We start from the raw sequence: 17528 nt of genomic DNA on the forward strand, positions 1-17528 counted from the left end.
TAAGTTTACCGCAAACGGAAAAAATACCACGTGACCTTGTTTTCCCTATATTTGCCGCTCGCTTTTTTCAGTTTCTCAGTAAAATTGAGTACTTTTGTGTTAGCATCAAAGGCCAGAATTATTTTGTACTATTCTCATCTATGTACTTATTTCTTCAAGAAAACATACACGCGAGTATCACGTTTGCTGTAAACGCGATTCTAAATCTTTCTGGTAGCCGACAACAGCTTAAAACAGCCACCTATGAACGTAAATCCACAGCAAGGGAAAATTTGATCTCAGTGTGTTCTGGACCTTTACAGTACCAAACAGTCTAAAATACCACGCACCTTCTCACAGCCGAGACCTGATTTGGACTATCTTACGGGTGAAAGACAAAAACTTTACTGTGAAATTTAAAGGTTCGTGTGCAACCGCCACGTCACCAAATTTAGGCGCCTTTTTAAATGTTTTCCTGAGGCTGAAGCAAAGCTGAGGCTACTTGCCACATCACAGAATAACAAACAAACAAACAAACAAACAAACGCCTACCTCCAGGATCAGTGCGTTTTTTTATCGGATCTGAAAAAGGCCCACGTCCGCCACTTGACCGGCACCTCACCCGTATTTCATAATCACGCCAAGGTTGCAATTCTCTAATTGTATGTTCATTCCCCCTTACGTTCTCATCAATGTTCTTCTTGTTTGGTTTGATTGATTCGTAGTACTGCACATCATAGCCTTCAATGTTACCATTCGGCTCGAGCGGCTGATCCCACGATAGAGTAAACGACGTTGAAGTGGTGCTGATTATAATTACATTCCTTGGTGGTCCACTGGGAGCTGTCCGAGAAATGAGAAATAAAACCGTCGGTGATGGCATATTCATTGATTAATTGCCTAGGAAAACTATAGAACACGAATATTTTCACATGACATGGACTGGAAAGCTGGCTTCGCTGTCAAAAAGCAAAGGAACTTCGTGGGTCCGCGATAAAAAAAATAAAATGGATTTACTTTGGTGAACATGTTCATCTCACGTCCGTATAAACCTGTTCTTATCTTGTCACAAGGAAAGAGGGATGTTTTATCGCACCAAAACGAAAACGCCTTCGAGCTTTGAAGTAAGCTGTGACGACTTAACTGAGTCACATAAAAATGTCTGACTTGAATACAGTGCGCAAGTTTTCAACAATTCATTACCAAGAGGGTACAAAAGAGAGCTATGTCCATAATCTGTCCTGGCCTGCGATACCGTGAGTGCAGTCAATCAATTATCTGTCATACCGTGACTGCCTAGCTAGATTTGGTCTGTCCACTCTGAATGATAGGCATCAGAAACTATGTAGCAAACCTTTTAATAGTACCTCTAGCCCGCTAAATATTACCTCCGTCCTACTACCTCTAAATGTTACCTCCTAAGCATGAAGCCAAATACAAGACGAGAAGGAAGCGCATTTATAACCTATCACACATGTGCACATTACAAGAGCACATTCATTCCTGCGATGTGCATCCGTGCACATCTATATATCTATCAGAAAACGTACAGAGACATTTTGCTCGAGAGGAAATCCGCTTGTATACCACACAACCAACGCGCGGGCCTACTTAAGTTCGGGCAAAACTAATCAATTATTTGTGATGACGTGTACCAATTAAAAATATAACAAAAAACCAACAACCAAGAACTGCGAATCGAGATAACTAAACTTTGTGTGAATGACGTCTTTTTTTATGTTCAACGGCTGCCGGTTGATTTCGATAAACGGACAAAGGAAGGCCACAACAAAGAATCGCGCATCTTTGACTTTGGTAACAGCGCTGAAATTTCCCAAACATTATGAACAGAAGGGAAAATACGTCTCCCTAACCAGCCCTTCACAAGAAGTTGACCAACAGCCTGCAAATAAGTTTATGTACTGACAAATACAAACCAGCGTCTTTGGTAAATTGCTTCAGCATCTGTCATAAACGCCAATTTGAATTTGCCAAAACTAGTTTTAGTGTTTGCGGTGTGAACCCATCCATATAGTGCAACTTACAGTTTACGGTGCTGTATTTTATTTTGGATTCGGACAGAAATCTGCACCTTTAATAAATTGCTTCAGCATCGGTCATAAACGCAAATTTGAATTTGTCAAAAACTAGTTTTATGTTTGCGGTGTGAACCCACCCCTATAGTGCAGCTTGCAGATTACAGTGCTGTATTTAATTTTGGATACAGAGAGAAATCATACCCGCTGGTAACGTCGTTCCATGTACATAAGTACGACGTCCAAGCAAATTCTTTCTTAAGTTGAACGCCACTAAAGTGAAAAGGTACTCAGTGAAAGGCTTCAGTCCGGTAACCAGTTTGAAGTGTGTATCTCCTGGTAGGGTGAAACTGCTTCCACTCCCTTGATCAAATGCTTTCTGGTAATGGAGGTAATATCCAATCTTTCCGTTCAAGTCACTGGGTGGAAGCCATGTCAGTTCAATACTGTCTGTTGTTTTTCTAGTAATCATCACTGCCTTAACCTGTGATGGCGCTGAAAGAGCAAAGAAGGCTTAGACGCGGACGGGGAGCCATCTCTCTATTGGTGGACCCGGTAAATGTGTGTATGTAGTCTGGACAAGCTAAGTGCAAGTGAGTGTGAGGGCGCTCATAGACTAAACACCCCAGCTGCAAAATAAGACATTGTTTGTTTGTTTGTTGAACCTTTTTTAGTTTGTATAGTTTGGATTTTTTGTATGTGCCCAAATAATTGGGTAGGTTCCTGTTGTGCAATACATTTGGCTTCCAATTTGGCTGATCTTAGCGGGCCATTTGATGTGCAGCGAATCGTTGCGGATTCTTGCCGCACCACACCCCACCCACATTTTGACTGGGGGATTCCAGGTGAGTATTGTTTTTCACTGAATTTTCAGTGTGACAGTGCCCGGTGGTGGCTTCTTTTCTGGGGTGGTTCCCGATAGCAGGGTTGCCATGGATACCTCTCGGTGACCCTTAATAGTGTGAGCCCCCCCCCCCCCCTTCCCCCAAAAGGGGCCTAGGCACAAGTTTCCCAAGCTCATCTATTGCTGACGAGTTTAATTGTGATCCCTTGAGTGGGGTGCATGTAAACTAGCTTGGTTTAGCTAAGTGCACTTCTACTATAAACAACACAATTACATTTGCTTGATTTTCTCAGCACTGGGGAGTAGGGGTGGGAAGACGAGGGTCAACAGTCTATGCTCGTGCATCAAAACATTTACTATGACAACACATTACAGAACTTTTATAGGACAAAAAATATGCACTTCATTGATCAATGTAAGGGCGAGTGTGTGTGTGCGTGAGGGGGAGGGGGGGGGGGAAGGGAAGAAGGGCGAGTCAAGGGTTTGGAGCCTTTCATTTAGACGTGCCATATAAATATATATCTTTCGGTGATTTTGAACTGCTGGCCTTTAGATCTAATAATGATACTACACATAAAGTGCTACGTAGTCAGATTAAACCACAATGAGTTGGTCTTTTGACAGGTCCACAATAAATAACTTTCAAATTCATCTTGGCAAAAACTACATCTATCTGTATCCTTTATTCCAATATTTTTTTTCGAGAAATTGTCGGTTGCACATTCAGACGAACGTTTAATCAACAAGTGAAGAATTAAGTGTTCTTACGTGCAACTATAATTGACTCCCTCGTTGTTAAGATCACGTTGCCTTTGTTCGGTTTTTTATGAGGAATCACTAAATGGACTTGTCGGTTTAGTTTTTGTTTCTATCATGAAAGCACAGAAACCTACATTTTGACTGCAAATGAGTTGCCCGTATTCTCACTGGTGGTCGTTTTACTTGGGAGCTTAAGAAGCGACTACGGTGACCGCAACGAGAACGTTACGACAATAGGATTTAATGAGCAAAACAAAGGCCCTGCACGTGCGTTTCCAATTTTGGTACATTTCTTTACCGTACTCGGCCAAACAACAACGTGCAAAGACCAAATTCAAGGTTTTTTGTAGAACATGACACAATTACGGTAAATTATTCATTCTCTGTCTCGACTTGAACGCCGTTCCCACCTGTTCTGTTACTGGATAGTTTGGCCACATTGTACAAGTTGAACGAATTGGAATAATCGCGAAGTAGTACAAATAACGTGAACTTATATTTTCAAGCGACGTTTTCGTTGGTGTTGCCGTAGTGGTTTCTTAAAGTCCCTAGTACTTTTAGGAGGGAGAGCGGTATCTACCCTGGAAGACAAAGGGCACTTCAGTCATTTCAGAACTGGCCGACCGGTTAAATCATTTCGCAAACAGAATGCAACAATTTGAACGACAGCTTATATGCCACTTCTTTAAGGGTGCGTTTGATTGACCTTATTTCGGAATAAGAATACATAGAACGATGACAAGAAATCCCTCATGAGAGGTTTTAGGAGTTACTGGAGTACGAGACGGCTCTTAAATTTTCATGTGTCAGCGATAGTTTGTAAAATTGGCCTCCCAAATTTCTTAAAAAGATAAATTTCGCAGCTATTCCGCTTATTCTTATTCCGAAAGAAGGTCAATCGAACGCAGCCTAATTGCTTCAAAATTGTGTACACTGTTCTCAGAAGATGTCATTTGGAAGAGTTCCAACAAGCAGTCCTTCAAATCGGTACACTTCTTTTACGGCCGGAAAGAACTGACAAATGAAAAGCTCGCTTAAACAAAACTCGTCCAAGGCAAACCTGTCTCGTCTGTCATGACCTTAACAACACTCGTGTTTCCCCCGCCGCCGCCCGTAAAGGCCTGGACAGTGACTTCATAGAGTGTATAGGGCTTAAGTTGTGACAATGCTGTTTTGTTGTCGAGCCCAACATCCTTGACAAAAGGAACACCACTGCTTGACTCTTCCCGATGAAACACCTAGAAAAAAGGCGAAGAAAAACAACATGAGCCAGAGATATACGTTTCTGATGCGTTTATTGTCAGCCTATGAGTTTACGAAATCATTTTATCATGTACTGAAAAAGTTTCAAGATTTTTAAAGTGAAGCATGTCACGTATTCAAACAGTTAACACAGCACACAGTGCCGATCACTCTCCACAAGCTTCACTTTACCAAAGCTTCAAACTTTTTTAGTGAATCATTTACTTATTTTATTAGAAAACATTTTTTTTTCAACATCCTTTATTTAACATACAACCTTAATTTTAAATTAAAATACTCAACAAACCAACTGAAAGCCCAGGGAGAACTTGATAAAGTAGTACTGTGCAGTTTTTGTATTACAGAACTACTCCTTAAATTTCTCAAGGCACAATAAATTGTGAAGGTTGTAGAAAGGTTTTTTTTATGTGTGTGTGTGTGCTTGTTAAATTACTTACAAGGTAAATATTCCACAATTAACTAAAAATAAAGAGTTACTTATATACTTAAAAGCAATTCTTCATAGGTTTTCCATTTATTGCGAAAAGAAACAATCCTCTTGGATTTAATTAAATGCAATATGTTTTTCAGTTTCGTATTTATTTTCAAGAATTTTGTTAAAGTTGCTACCAGATGTTTTAATCCCGTTGCGCCTACAACTCTATAAATAGGTTAATTGACTAGATCCATCTCCTCCTTCAAGATTCCTATGTTAATGTCGCGCAGTAAGAGACAATTGCAACTACTTATGTTCCTTAGAATGTCCGCAACAAAGTCCATCCAAAACGAGTGTGAAGAGGGACATATAAACATTACATGTATGGTTTCTAGTTTCTGTGGTCTGTGAGTTTACTCAATCCATTTTATCATGTAGTGAAAAAGTTTCAAGTTTTTTAAAGGGAAGTATGTTACGTATTCAAACAGTTAACGGAGACACAGTGCCGATCACTCTCCACATGCTTCACTTTGCCAATTACCTTCAAACCTTTATTTTAGTAAATCATTAACTTGTTTTACTAGTAAACATGCATTGACAAAAAATTATCTTCTTTGAGCTCTTGAAGTAAAAACCTTACCTTTACGAAACTTTCTTATGTGTGCGTTTCACCGTGGTTAACATGAAGGATATTGATCCCGGCCCACATCGATATCAGATTTACAAATCCAAACACATCCTAATAGACCATGCTCGTATTCTCGGTATTGAACTGGATCGAGCTTGCAATGGAGGCTCTTGCGGGGGAATATATTAGAAACTATTTGCATGTGAAAAGATTTCCCCGGATAAGCCTCGTGTGCAAGCTAGTTCCAGTTCAATACCGAGAATACGGAATATTGGAATCGAAAGCACGAATGCAAGTTTGCTAGTAATAGCTGGTTCGGTTACAAAAACGTGTACACTCAATACAGCTCCTACTCTGTATACCTGATATCCTTTAAGCTTGCCATTGACTTTCGCTGGCATCTTCCAGGTGACAAACAAAGAATATCCACTCGTGTTCCAAGCTCGCACTTCTCGTGGCTCTGAGGGCACTGGTGAGCAAAATTAAAATTACAACGTGACTTTAAAAAGGTTATTTCCGAGCTGCTTTGGACCTAATTATGAAAGTGAGGTTAAGCACAACGCTTTTCGCATTAAAATTAGTTTTCATTCATATGCAAACAAAACTAATTTTCATGATGAAAAGCTTTGCACTTAGCCTCGCTGTCATAATGAGGTTCACAGAAACTCGGAAATGACCTATTGGTGATTTGCATTGCCACCACGTTGGTGTTCAAAACAAAAGACAATTTCTTCACACAGTTTGCATAAAAATGGAAGTTAACTCCCAGAGGAGAAAAATCTTGTTCTTCCTGTACACCAGCATGGCCGCCATGACGTCAAATGCAAACCATCAATTAGAGGAATAGGATTGACAAATGCCGTCAAATAACCATGGTCACATTCAACATACAAACACTGGCCAGGGACGTTCCTTAAACATGGAACAACCACTGCACTGATGGCTGGATGTTATTTGTTTCCCACAAAGAGCATAGTCAAATGCATGATACTCCGTGACCCATCGCTTTATAGCAAGTACATTGAGATAGAAAAGGACGGCATAGCAATCGTTTCATTTCTATTACAAAAGAAGATATTCCCATTTTTACGGTTTATCAAGTCAGTCAGTCAGTCAGTCAGTTAGGCTGTTAGTCAGTCAGTCAGTCAGTTAGGCAGTGAGTCAGTTAGTCAGTCCGTCAGTCAGTCAGTTAGGCTGTTAGTCAGTCAGTCAGTCAGTTAGGCTGTTAGTCAGTCAGTCAGTCAGTCAGTCAGTAAGTCAGTCAGTCAATCAGTCAGTCAGTCGATTAGTCCGTCAGTCAGTCGGTTAGTCAGTCAGTTAGCTCGTCAGTCAGTCAGTCAGTCAGTCAGTCAGTCAGTCAGTCAGTTAGGCAGTAAGTCAGTTAGTCAGTCCGTCAGTCGGTTAGTCAGTCAGTTAGTCATTCAGCCAGTCAGTCAGTCCGTCAGTCTGTTAGTCAGTCAGTCAGTCAGTCTGTTTGTTAGTCAGTCAGTCAGTCAGTCAGTTAGTCAGTCAGTCAGTTAGTCAGTCAGTCCGTCTCTTAGTCAGTCAGTCAGTTTGTAGTCAATCAATCAATCAATCAATCAATCATTCAATCAATCAATTAATCAATCAATCAATCAATCAATCAATCAATCAATCAACCAATCAGCCGGTCATTCATTCAGTTATATTGTCGTTACTTTCCCGTTTTTATTCCCGTTGTTATTGAAAGTCAAACTGATCAACTGTAGTCGCCAATGGCCTTAAACAGTTTCAAAGCAGTTGTTGCAAGCTTACCCCCTTCAGCTGTTGTATAGTTGTTAATAACAGGTGCACTAACTCCAACTGAATTAAGAGCAGTCAGAGAAACTGTATACTTGGTATATGGCCCTGTGGGAGAAGAAAAACAAATACATAAAATAAAACAAAATGGAACTTCCTCCAAAGGTTTATGTGTGCTGGCTTGTGGGCTTCCGGGTAATTCTTTCCAACATGTTCACATTATTTGTACCATAATGGTATTTACAGAATCTATCCTTTTTTTTTTTTTTTTTTTGTCTAAAAGCCACCCGAGATATTTTTTTTTTTACCAAAGGTAACCTTAGCCAGCAAGCAAGCGTCTCTATTAGGCCAGCCGTGATACAGCGCGAGTGTCGAGCCAAGCTGAACGCGAGAGGATTGAGCCGGGGTGGGCCACGCCCCAATCCTCTCGTGGTTCGCTTCGCTCGGCGCTCGCGCCCCAAGTACATGTCTCGCGAGAGACCCCAATTGGAGAGCTTGCTTTGCAGGCGAAGCTAACCGAAAATGACCCCTCCCTTTTTAAGCGAAGGCTAATTTAGGGTGCAGAATATTTATGTAATAACGTCATAAATATCTCAGAATTTTTAAACTCTTAAAAAATGCTAAACCTGATAACACTTTGGACTGAAATGTTTCATACGGCTGAGCTGAGCTTCATCAGCCACAGTATATTTAAGGTCGACTTCTAGGAGTACGGGTTAAAGTATACGTCACTAGGAGCTCGTCAGCTCATGTACATTGCAGCTATTACATTCCACTGATTTCAACAAAGCCAGAACACAGTGAAACCCCGCGAATAAGAACCTATTTTTTAAGAACCTGTTAGCCTAAAATTTGTCGGTTAGATCGCCTCTAAACAAGAATCTGTTGACCCTAAAATTTGAAACAGGTCCTTATCTTCTAAACTCTAAAAAATATGTGCACTTTGGCAAATAAGATCAATTGACAGTTAGAGTTCTCTTTGAGGACAAAGGTCATTCACCACTCCTACTACCAATATAAGGGATAGGGAAAAACTGGCTGCTGCAGGCCGAATACCACTAAATTCTACTATCTACTGACTACAATGTGATTTTTTTGTTTTTTCTTCAGGAAATAAGAACCTATTTTTAAAAGAACCTAGATAGCCTAAATTTTAGTTAATTACCATTTATGTAAGAACCTGCTGAGGCCAAATTTTAAAATGAAACGTTTTTACTCGCGGGGTTTTACTGTACTTGCCACAGAAAGTAAAATTTCCAAACGACTCGTGAACGAAGCTATTATTAAAAGATTATGATCCAGAACTTTGGATCCGACGGGGAAAGCTGTCTTTTAATAGAGACAAAAAAAATTATGACGTATTTCTAATTCTTCCAGTATGTTTTTTTTTTTTTATTTTTAAATTCACTATGGCCATGAAATTCAGTTGACCCACTTGTTAAATGAATATTCCGGTTCAAAAATGCTAGCTTTACTTCACTTGATGCTCCGAGGAATTTAGAGAAATTACATTTGCATACTTCTGAAATTGTAGCTGGCCATCGCAAAAATCTGGGACGAGCCTAGAAAATAGAAATACTTTCTATTCCCAGATTTACTCGCGACTGTTCCAGATGATCGGGGACGTTGTCGCTCCATTTTACATAAGACACGAATCGATGACGGTAGACTAAACTACAGCGTAGCTTGATTTAACAACTGTAATTAGTTTTAGCAAACTTACGTAGACTGGGGATCTCGTAGGAACGTGTTGCGTGATTTAATTTATCGCATTTTTGGTCTTGTCGGTTCGTCCTCCAGCACAATTCATAGAATGTGATCACACCATTAGGTTCTGTAGGGGGTATCCACGTCAGCTCTATGGAATTGGCTTTTATGTTAACAGGGTGTACTGTTGGTTGACCTGGCACTGCAATTAAAAAGCGAAACGTTAAGTGGTAAATCAAATCAACAACAACAACATCAAACAAAAAGGTAAACAAAACAACAATCATGAAAACAGTATGCTGAGTTTACTCTAAAGTGCGCCATTGCGGGATTATTCGGAACGAAAACTTGGACACAAAATTGCCGTTTTCAGTCTCCGACGATCATACGAGTCAACAAATAATATATTCAACATCGTGCACCTCAAAATTTCGATCACACCCGTAATTACTAACACGCCGAAACAGAATCCAAAAATAAATGTTAGTACTGTACATTTTTGTAGCGCAAACTGGGGACGCTATAAATCAGTGAAATAACTATACAAACTGAACATAACATTGTTAAAAGTCCCAACTGGTGGGAGGCAAACCAATTCGCTATTTACAAAGCATGGACTTGGATTTGAAAACAGGGCGACCGTGAAACAAATCCATTGAAGTGGTCATTGAACTTGAACCCGGGATCTCCGGATTACAACTCCGGCGCCCTTACCACAAGGTCATGCCAACAAAAACCCTTTCTCCATGAATGTGACGCTAGTCCGTTACAGGGTTACCCCTAGCAGTATGTCACCGGTACCCATGGATACACCTGGATGAAGAGAGACAATGTGGAGTATAGTTCCTTGCCTTAGAAAACAACACGGTAATGCACAGTCCAACCTTGCCTCGAAGTGCTACTGACTGTGTGACTCCGACTTGCTAACACATACATACCACCAAGCCTTCACTTTGTGAAAAAAGGACCCTAAAATCACCAAAGTTGTCTCTTGGGCCCTCATAAGTAATTCCTAGAGTAAATCATGGCTCAAGACTGACTTGTTGACTCACCAGCCCCGTGGCTAGTGACAGGTATGATTTCATTTACCAAAACAAAATGTTTACCAGCGAGAAACGTCATGCATGGCGGAAGAAGGGGGATTAAGGGAGGGGGGCAAATTAACGTCATATCAGCCTGAGAAGACATTAAGATATATAAAGAAGACAGATTAAGTGAGTTGGGACTGTTGCTGTTGATGACGACGACGATAATGATGATGATGATGATGATGATGATGATGATGATGATGATGATGATATTATTATTATTATTATTATTATTATTATTATTATTATTATTATTATTATTATTATTTAAAAAGCTACAACTACAGTTAACAACTTACCATCTTCAAAGGTCGTGTTAACCACAGCTGCGCTAGGTGGTCCAACACCAATCATATTTTCTGCCTGAACAGTAAAATAATAAGTTGCGTATTTTCCCAGCTGGGTGACTTCAGCCTGTGTCCTGTTGTCAGGAGTAGTGATGTTTGCGACTTGGCCCCACGATACGTTGAATTTCACAATGTAATGTGTAATGATCCCATTTCTGTCCAGTTCAAGCGGTTGATTCCATTTGACGAGTATAGACGTTGATGACTGCGTTAGTGCCATGACATGCCGCGGAGGACCGGAAGGCTCTGTGGACAAAATAAAGTCAAGTTCACGACTGCTCTTAACAGCCAAACTCTCTGGAAATATTTAACAATTATACTGCGCGTGGAAAATCGCCCACAAGGCCGTAGGCCGAGTTGGTCAAATCTCGAGATATTCCGCAATCTTGAACAGGATAATTGTTTCAATTCAACACATTGACAACAAAGCACAGTTTTATTTTTATTTCTCCCTAAAACACTCCCTAACGTCACCGAGCACTGAATATTCGTTGTCCGTCGTCAACGGATATCCTGCGATATACGCAATTTCTTGTGCCGGGGAGAAAAATGGCAAAGTAAAGATCGTCCTTTGATCGTCTACAGCTTTTCTGCAATAAAACTGTACTTTGTATGGAATTTGGACGACCTTTAACAGGTCACAGCCTGGTTACTACACAATGAAACATACCAAACTCGGTAAACTGACTAACTTTTAAGTGATCTTTTTGACGATGGCTTTTTTCTATGACGCAATTTGAACAATATTTAAACTAGAGCCCAGACCCTTTATGAACTTCGGAACGGGCAATTAAAAGAGGAAGACCTTACATTGAGTGTCACGCAAACTTTGGTATTCAGAGAAACGGATGTTTGTTTACTTCGTTTCTAAGGTTTGAATGAAACTGTGCACAACGGTTACAAAGTGTTCAATTAAACAAATTTAAGTCATTGCAAAACACGTCTCTGATTTCATCAGTTCAAACTTCAATATTTCGATCGCATGCCTTTTTCCTTAGTGTTCAAAGTTGAAATATAAACTACAGGAACGTACCTGCCGGATGAGTAGTCTCAGAAACATTAACTGCTGTACTTCTCCATGAATACTTCACGTTGTACGCCTCTACCATGAAAGTGTACGTTACAAACTCATGAAGCCCCACCACGAGGAACTCAAACCTAGGACCATCATAAGCCGCCTTCCTTGTGCCAAATCCCTCGCTGCTTTGCCAATAGTACAACTGGAAGAAAATCTCCCCATTCGGGTGAAGCGGCGCCTGCCATGTCACTTTGATGGCTGATGAATTCACGGTTTTGGCCGCAAACTTTGTGGGTGGTGAAGGCCCTATGACATACAAAACAGCACAATATTAAACTAATTAAAGTGCAACTAACCCAAGTTTTATCTCAGTTCGCTGGATGAAAACTCCTAATTGTCCTGATAACTTGACTGTGCAAAAAAAAAAAAACTTTGTTCGTAGAATTTTTCTTTAATATGCGCCGTGAAAGTTTCAAATTTTTAGTTCACCGCCGCGCAAGAAGGAGAATGGGTCTTAGTTCTACTGTGACGTCATCGAAGGACCATAACAGATGACATGAATGACCTTTCTGAGGTCGGCTGTATTACTTCAACCAAAACAACAAGCTTCAGACAAAACATAAAATTTGCCGCCAATGATCAACAATTCTTCCTCTTCCTTCTTCTTCTCTATCACCTCCACACATTAAGAACAGTACCTCCTAATACAGACGGTGGTGCCTTGTGTATTTTTGCGTGGTTCATGACTGTGCGAGAAAGCAGATCTCAAAGGGCTATTGAAATCCATTGGAGGCTTTTGGGGGTAACCAGACATTCTTCAGAAGCAACATTAATGACAATGTATGGCTTTTTTATTGTTTTAATGTTTAGCTATCTAAGTTGAAAAATGAGCGGTTATCCATAATTTTCTTCCCAAACGATTCCGCATAGTCATAACCCACGCAAAAATACATCAAATACGCAAAAAAAAACTCCAATTGGGAGGACTCTGATTTTTTTTCTGAGTTATTCCACTTGAAAATGCTTTTTCATTAATTTGTTTAGAGATTGTTGCTAACTAAAGAGTAAAATTAATTCCGTAAAGAGCTTTGAATTACAAACATTCACTCTGCCAATAGCGCATGTACATATAAACTGAGGGTTTCCACAAAGATTTTGAACAGTTGAGCAAGAGGTTACTTGCATCTGGGCTGGACAGTGGATAGGACAGTTAACTTGGATACGGTCTTTTATTGAAAAAGTTGGTTGAGATGCGGTTAAAAGAGGCCAGGGGAAGTCGTGTTCACAGACGGTCAACTTGTAGCCTGCAGAACAGGTGTTATTTATTTTATTATTATTATAATTATTATTGTTATTATTATTATTATTATTATTATTATTATTATTATTACTATTATTATTTTTATTATTATTATTATTATTATTATTATTATTATTATTATTATTGTTATTATTATTATTGTTATTGTTGTTATTATTATTATTGTTGTTGTTATTATTATTATTATTATTATTATTATTATTATTATTATTATTATTATTATTATTATTATTATTATATATTTTTTTGCGTTTATCAGGCGAGCCGATGCAAGTGCGAGGCGAGCAAGGAGCGCGAGTAACACGCGGTTTGCGTCTCGTGCTTGCCTCCGCTCGCCTGAAAAACGCAAAAAATAACGCCTGTTCCGTAGGCTACTCACTTTGCCCTTAATGAAACTCCTGTATACTGTTCTTGTTGACTACAAGGGGTCAACGTTTAGGGTGTAATACTCACTATCTTCCAAAGTCTTGTTATTAACTGGTTCACTTTCAGGCCCGACACCTACAACATTCCACGCTTCCACTGTGAAGGCGTAGTTCGTGTAAGCAGTCAGGTTCCTGACAACAATACTGGTTTTGTTATCAGTTGTGTTCACGCTGTTTGATTGGCCAGAATCCGGTTTGTACCGCACCGTGTAATGAATGATGATGCCATTCCTCTCTGATACAAGAGGTGGGTTCCATTTCACTTGAACAGAGGACGAGGAAAGTGCCAAGGCGTGGACGTCCTGTGGTGGACCTGTAGGCTCTGAGGTTGAATAGCATTAACATGTTATTTAAATTGAATAATAATAATAATAATAATAATAATAATAATGTTATGGGGTGATTTTATTTCCAGACTTTTGTAGTTACTTTTTTTTATTGTTATTAGGGAACTTTAACACAGACGTTTTTGAGCCACGGACGGCAACCGGAAATTTTCCCTTTTTGGAACGTTTTCACGCTATCGCGTTTGTAACGTCAAGCCACAGTCATCAACAAGAGCTTTTCCTGTCCGTGGTAAGGAGTAAAAGCCACGCCAAAAAAGGAAACATTCGACTTCCGGTTGCCGTCCGTGACTCACGAACGTGTATGCTAAAGCTCCCTATTATTTTTGTTACTGCCATTTTGTTTTGCTGTTTTTGTGTTGGTTAGAGGGATGACGTAGTGGTGAGAGCACTCGCCTTCCAAGGTCAATGTGGCCCGGGTTCGATTCCCGGCGTTGGCGCCACATGTGGATTGAGTTTGTTACTGGTTCTCGTCCTTACTCCAAGGGTTTTTCTCCGGGTACTCCGGTTTTCCTCCTTCCACATAAACCAACACTTCTAAATTCCATTTCGACGCGGAACGCACGGACACACCTGAAACGAGTTCCTTGAGGGTTATTTGGTGCTCCGTGGGTGAATAAATTACGTTACCTGATCGTTACCTGTTTGTCTTTTTTCAAGTTTGGATATTACGATCACCTTTTCTTCAACTTCAAATAAAGTCACATGCTTTAACAGGTCTCAAAATAACAGAAAATTACAGTCAATCCACGTCACGCATGACCAGTACTTCCGAGTATGAAATGAAGGGAATTTCTCCTTGTAATGTCCGGCATTTGAATGGAATATTGAACATTTCTCTGGAAATCTTTCCGAAAAAATCGCATTAACTGAAAAAAAAGATATTCAAAATACTTGGGAAACGATAATATTGTTATAAATTCTTGAATACTTAACGCTGTAATGTAAAGAAACATTCTATATATTCTATAATGCTCTGTACCGTCAATACACTAGGGAAATTTCTACGGGAACTCTGAAATGTCGCTGGCGATGTTCAAAATTGACATGTAAATTTCAAAACTCCGTTCAAATTTCAAAAATACCGGTCACGCGTGACATGGATTGACTGTAAAATCACATGTAAAATGTATTATTTTAATACAAAGTAGCACTGTAACCAGAACATACATCCAGTAACATGCCATTTCTACAGCGCAAGCTGAAGAGAAGTAAAATTAGAACTACTCTTGCCTAGATGACTTGAGGGGAAACCACGATCCAGTTAATTTTAGGTAAGGCCTTTCTCAACAGTTCATAGTTTTTTCTTTCTCTAGACCGGCACGGAGAGGACAAAACAAGGGCCATATAAGCAAAAATGGTCCAAACGTTTAACCATACAATCTAATTACAATCACTAAAGCAGAGTTCGTTTCCACTGATTACCTGCTGGGTGGGTAGTTTCCAGGGCAACTACCTGCTTACTGGTCCAGTGGTACTTGATGTTGAAAGACACAACAGTGAAGGTGTACATGACGTACTCCTGTAAGCCAGACACAACAAAAGCAGTGTCCAACCCCTCATACACAAGCTGGTTCTTAGATTCCTCATCTTTACTCAGGCGCACGAATAGCTTGTAGCGTATAACACCATTGGGATGCAAGGCTTGAAGCCAAGTGACTTTTATTGCAGTTGCGTTTGCACTCTTTGCTGTGACATTTCTCGGAACAGATGGTTCTACAAAACAAAGTGGAAATTGTGCTTAGTGGATATGTACTACATACACGTATAACGCAATTAATATTATACTGTTACTCTAGTCGGTGCATTCCTGAGGCACACACTGTACACAGCAAAGCAAATGAGACATTGTAGTTCTTCACAAGACTAACAGTTTTTGTCACCAGCAAATGAAAGGCTGAGAGCATAACCGACCTTTATGACTTTACAAATCGCCTTTTGTTGTTTTTGCTCAGATTCACCGGTGTTTTTGCAAGGAGGCCTTGAATTCCTTCAGGAAACGTTGCTCCAATGTTTGATCCACTGCTTTGCGCTTTGTTTGCAATAAAAACCTATGATTATGGCAAGATTTCCATTTTGTCACAAAACGAAGTGCAAACCAGCGCATAAAACATTGGATAAATGTTTTAGCCTGAAGGAATTAAATGCCTCATGCAAAACTCTGGTGAATCTCAGCTGAAACGACAAAAAGCAATCAGACGAGTCATTTAGGTTGGTTATGCTCCCAGACTTTCAATTGATTCCCTAACTGAATTGGAAAGTACAGTTACATGCATACATGTACAGTGTACCTTCATACAGATAAGCCAGCTATGACGATAATAATGTAGAAAGAACGCACTCCTAATACAGATTGGAGTGGAAATTATATGGGACAGTCGATCGATCGACAGATGAATGGATCTTGGGACGTGTAGCTGGAATCCCCTGCAGATTTAGCAGGGGCGGATGACATCATCACCAACTTAGCAAAGGAGAGACAGCATGGGGGCGCGATCATTGAACACACTCCCTAATCTTTGATTACTAGTTTTATGGGGTACAAGCATTTTACCTGCTTCAAATGTTCTGTTTACAATGGTACTGCTGTTGGGGCCTACTCCCTCAGAATTGACTGCCTGCACCACAAATGAGTAATTGGTATATGCCCGCAGACCAGTCACCGCAAATACTGTGACGTTAGTGTTGACATGCCTTGCTTGTTCAAGAGCGCTACTGATGTGGATGTTGTAGCTTGTTATGTCGCCATTCTGTTCAGCCACTTCAGGAGCCATCCAATACAGGACGATGGATGAAGATGAGTTTGTTACTGCCCGCAGATTCTGTGGAGGGCCTGTGGGTGCTACAGTAGAGGAAAGCAATAATTACATGTAATTTATACTGCTCAATTGTGGCATTAAAAGATTGTGTGGACATCCACCATTGTGCACATTTTTGCCAAAGACATGATCCACCCACATACATGACATATTTCATGGTTCAAAAAGCATGTATTTAATTTAATATTAATATTTGTGATTACATATCATAGATTTTAAACAAATCAGACTCACTCAAGCCCAAACAGGTGTATAGTCTTTCAAAACATTTCTTGGTAATTTGGCCAGATTATTCGCACCCAATAACCCAATGCAATAGTAAAGCAAAGGAGAAAACAAACAGCCAAACAGGAAGGTACAAATGTTTCCCTTTTTAGGGCGCCAGCTCCTTGTGGGAGATGTCTTTTATTAAATACACTGTATACATGAGGTCTCTTCTTATGCAAGGTGTCTTCTCATGGAAAGTACTGTACAGTACCTCGTTCTCTCATGGAGGGTGTCTCAGTCTTTACATTTGAATAAAGGTGGCTCCCTTAAATAGGCTGCCACCCTGTATGTCACCAGAGATGTGTTCTTATGGGAAGTTTCTCCCTTTGGGAGGTTGGAGGGTCTGTCCTTATGGGAGGTACACTGTACATGGGAGGTACAGGTCTCCTTATGGGAAGTGTCCTGTCATGGGGGCAAATCCTTACAGAGGAAAGTGTCTCATCAGAGGTTAACAGTGTAAACTTTTTTTGGTCTTTCTTGAAATAAAAATAAAAATAATAATTCTAC

General features: G+C 40.0%; 1 protein-coding gene across 4 annotated transcripts in view; it reads right to left on the reverse strand.

Moving 5' to 3' along the window:
* Positions 1–17528, reverse strand: part of LOC146459540 (receptor-type tyrosine-protein phosphatase F-like) — a 57601-nt gene that overhangs the window by 28700 nt on the left and 11373 nt on the right. For all 4 annotated transcript variants that reach the window (XM_085089424.1, XM_085089425.1, XM_085089423.1 and 1 more), the window contains 11 exons: positions 16490–16777; positions 15361–15651; positions 13620–13913; positions 11861–12151; positions 10780–11073; positions 9409–9594; positions 7701–7793; positions 6287–6393; positions 4679–4856; positions 2220–2510; positions 532–822 (listed from right to left, as the gene is read on the reverse strand). In XM_085089424.1, the coding sequence (XP_084945550.1) occupies positions 532–822; positions 2220–2510; positions 4679–4856; positions 6287–6393; positions 7701–7793; positions 9409–9594; positions 10780–11073; positions 11861–12151; positions 13620–13913; positions 15361–15651; positions 16490–16777 (2604 nt within the window). The remainder of the gene's footprint in view (positions 1–531; positions 823–2219; positions 2511–4678; positions 4857–6286; positions 6394–7700; positions 7794–9408; positions 9595–10779; positions 11074–11860; positions 12152–13619; positions 13914–15360; positions 15652–16489; positions 16778–17528) is intronic.

The sequence above is a fragment of the Pavona decussata genome, unplaced genomic scaffold, assembly GCF_977016875.1.
Source record: "Pavona decussata unplaced genomic scaffold, jaPavDecu1.1 SCAFFOLD_219, whole genome shotgun sequence".
NCBI classification, from domain to species: Eukaryota; Metazoa; Cnidaria; class Anthozoa; order Scleractinia; family Agariciidae; genus Pavona; species Pavona decussata.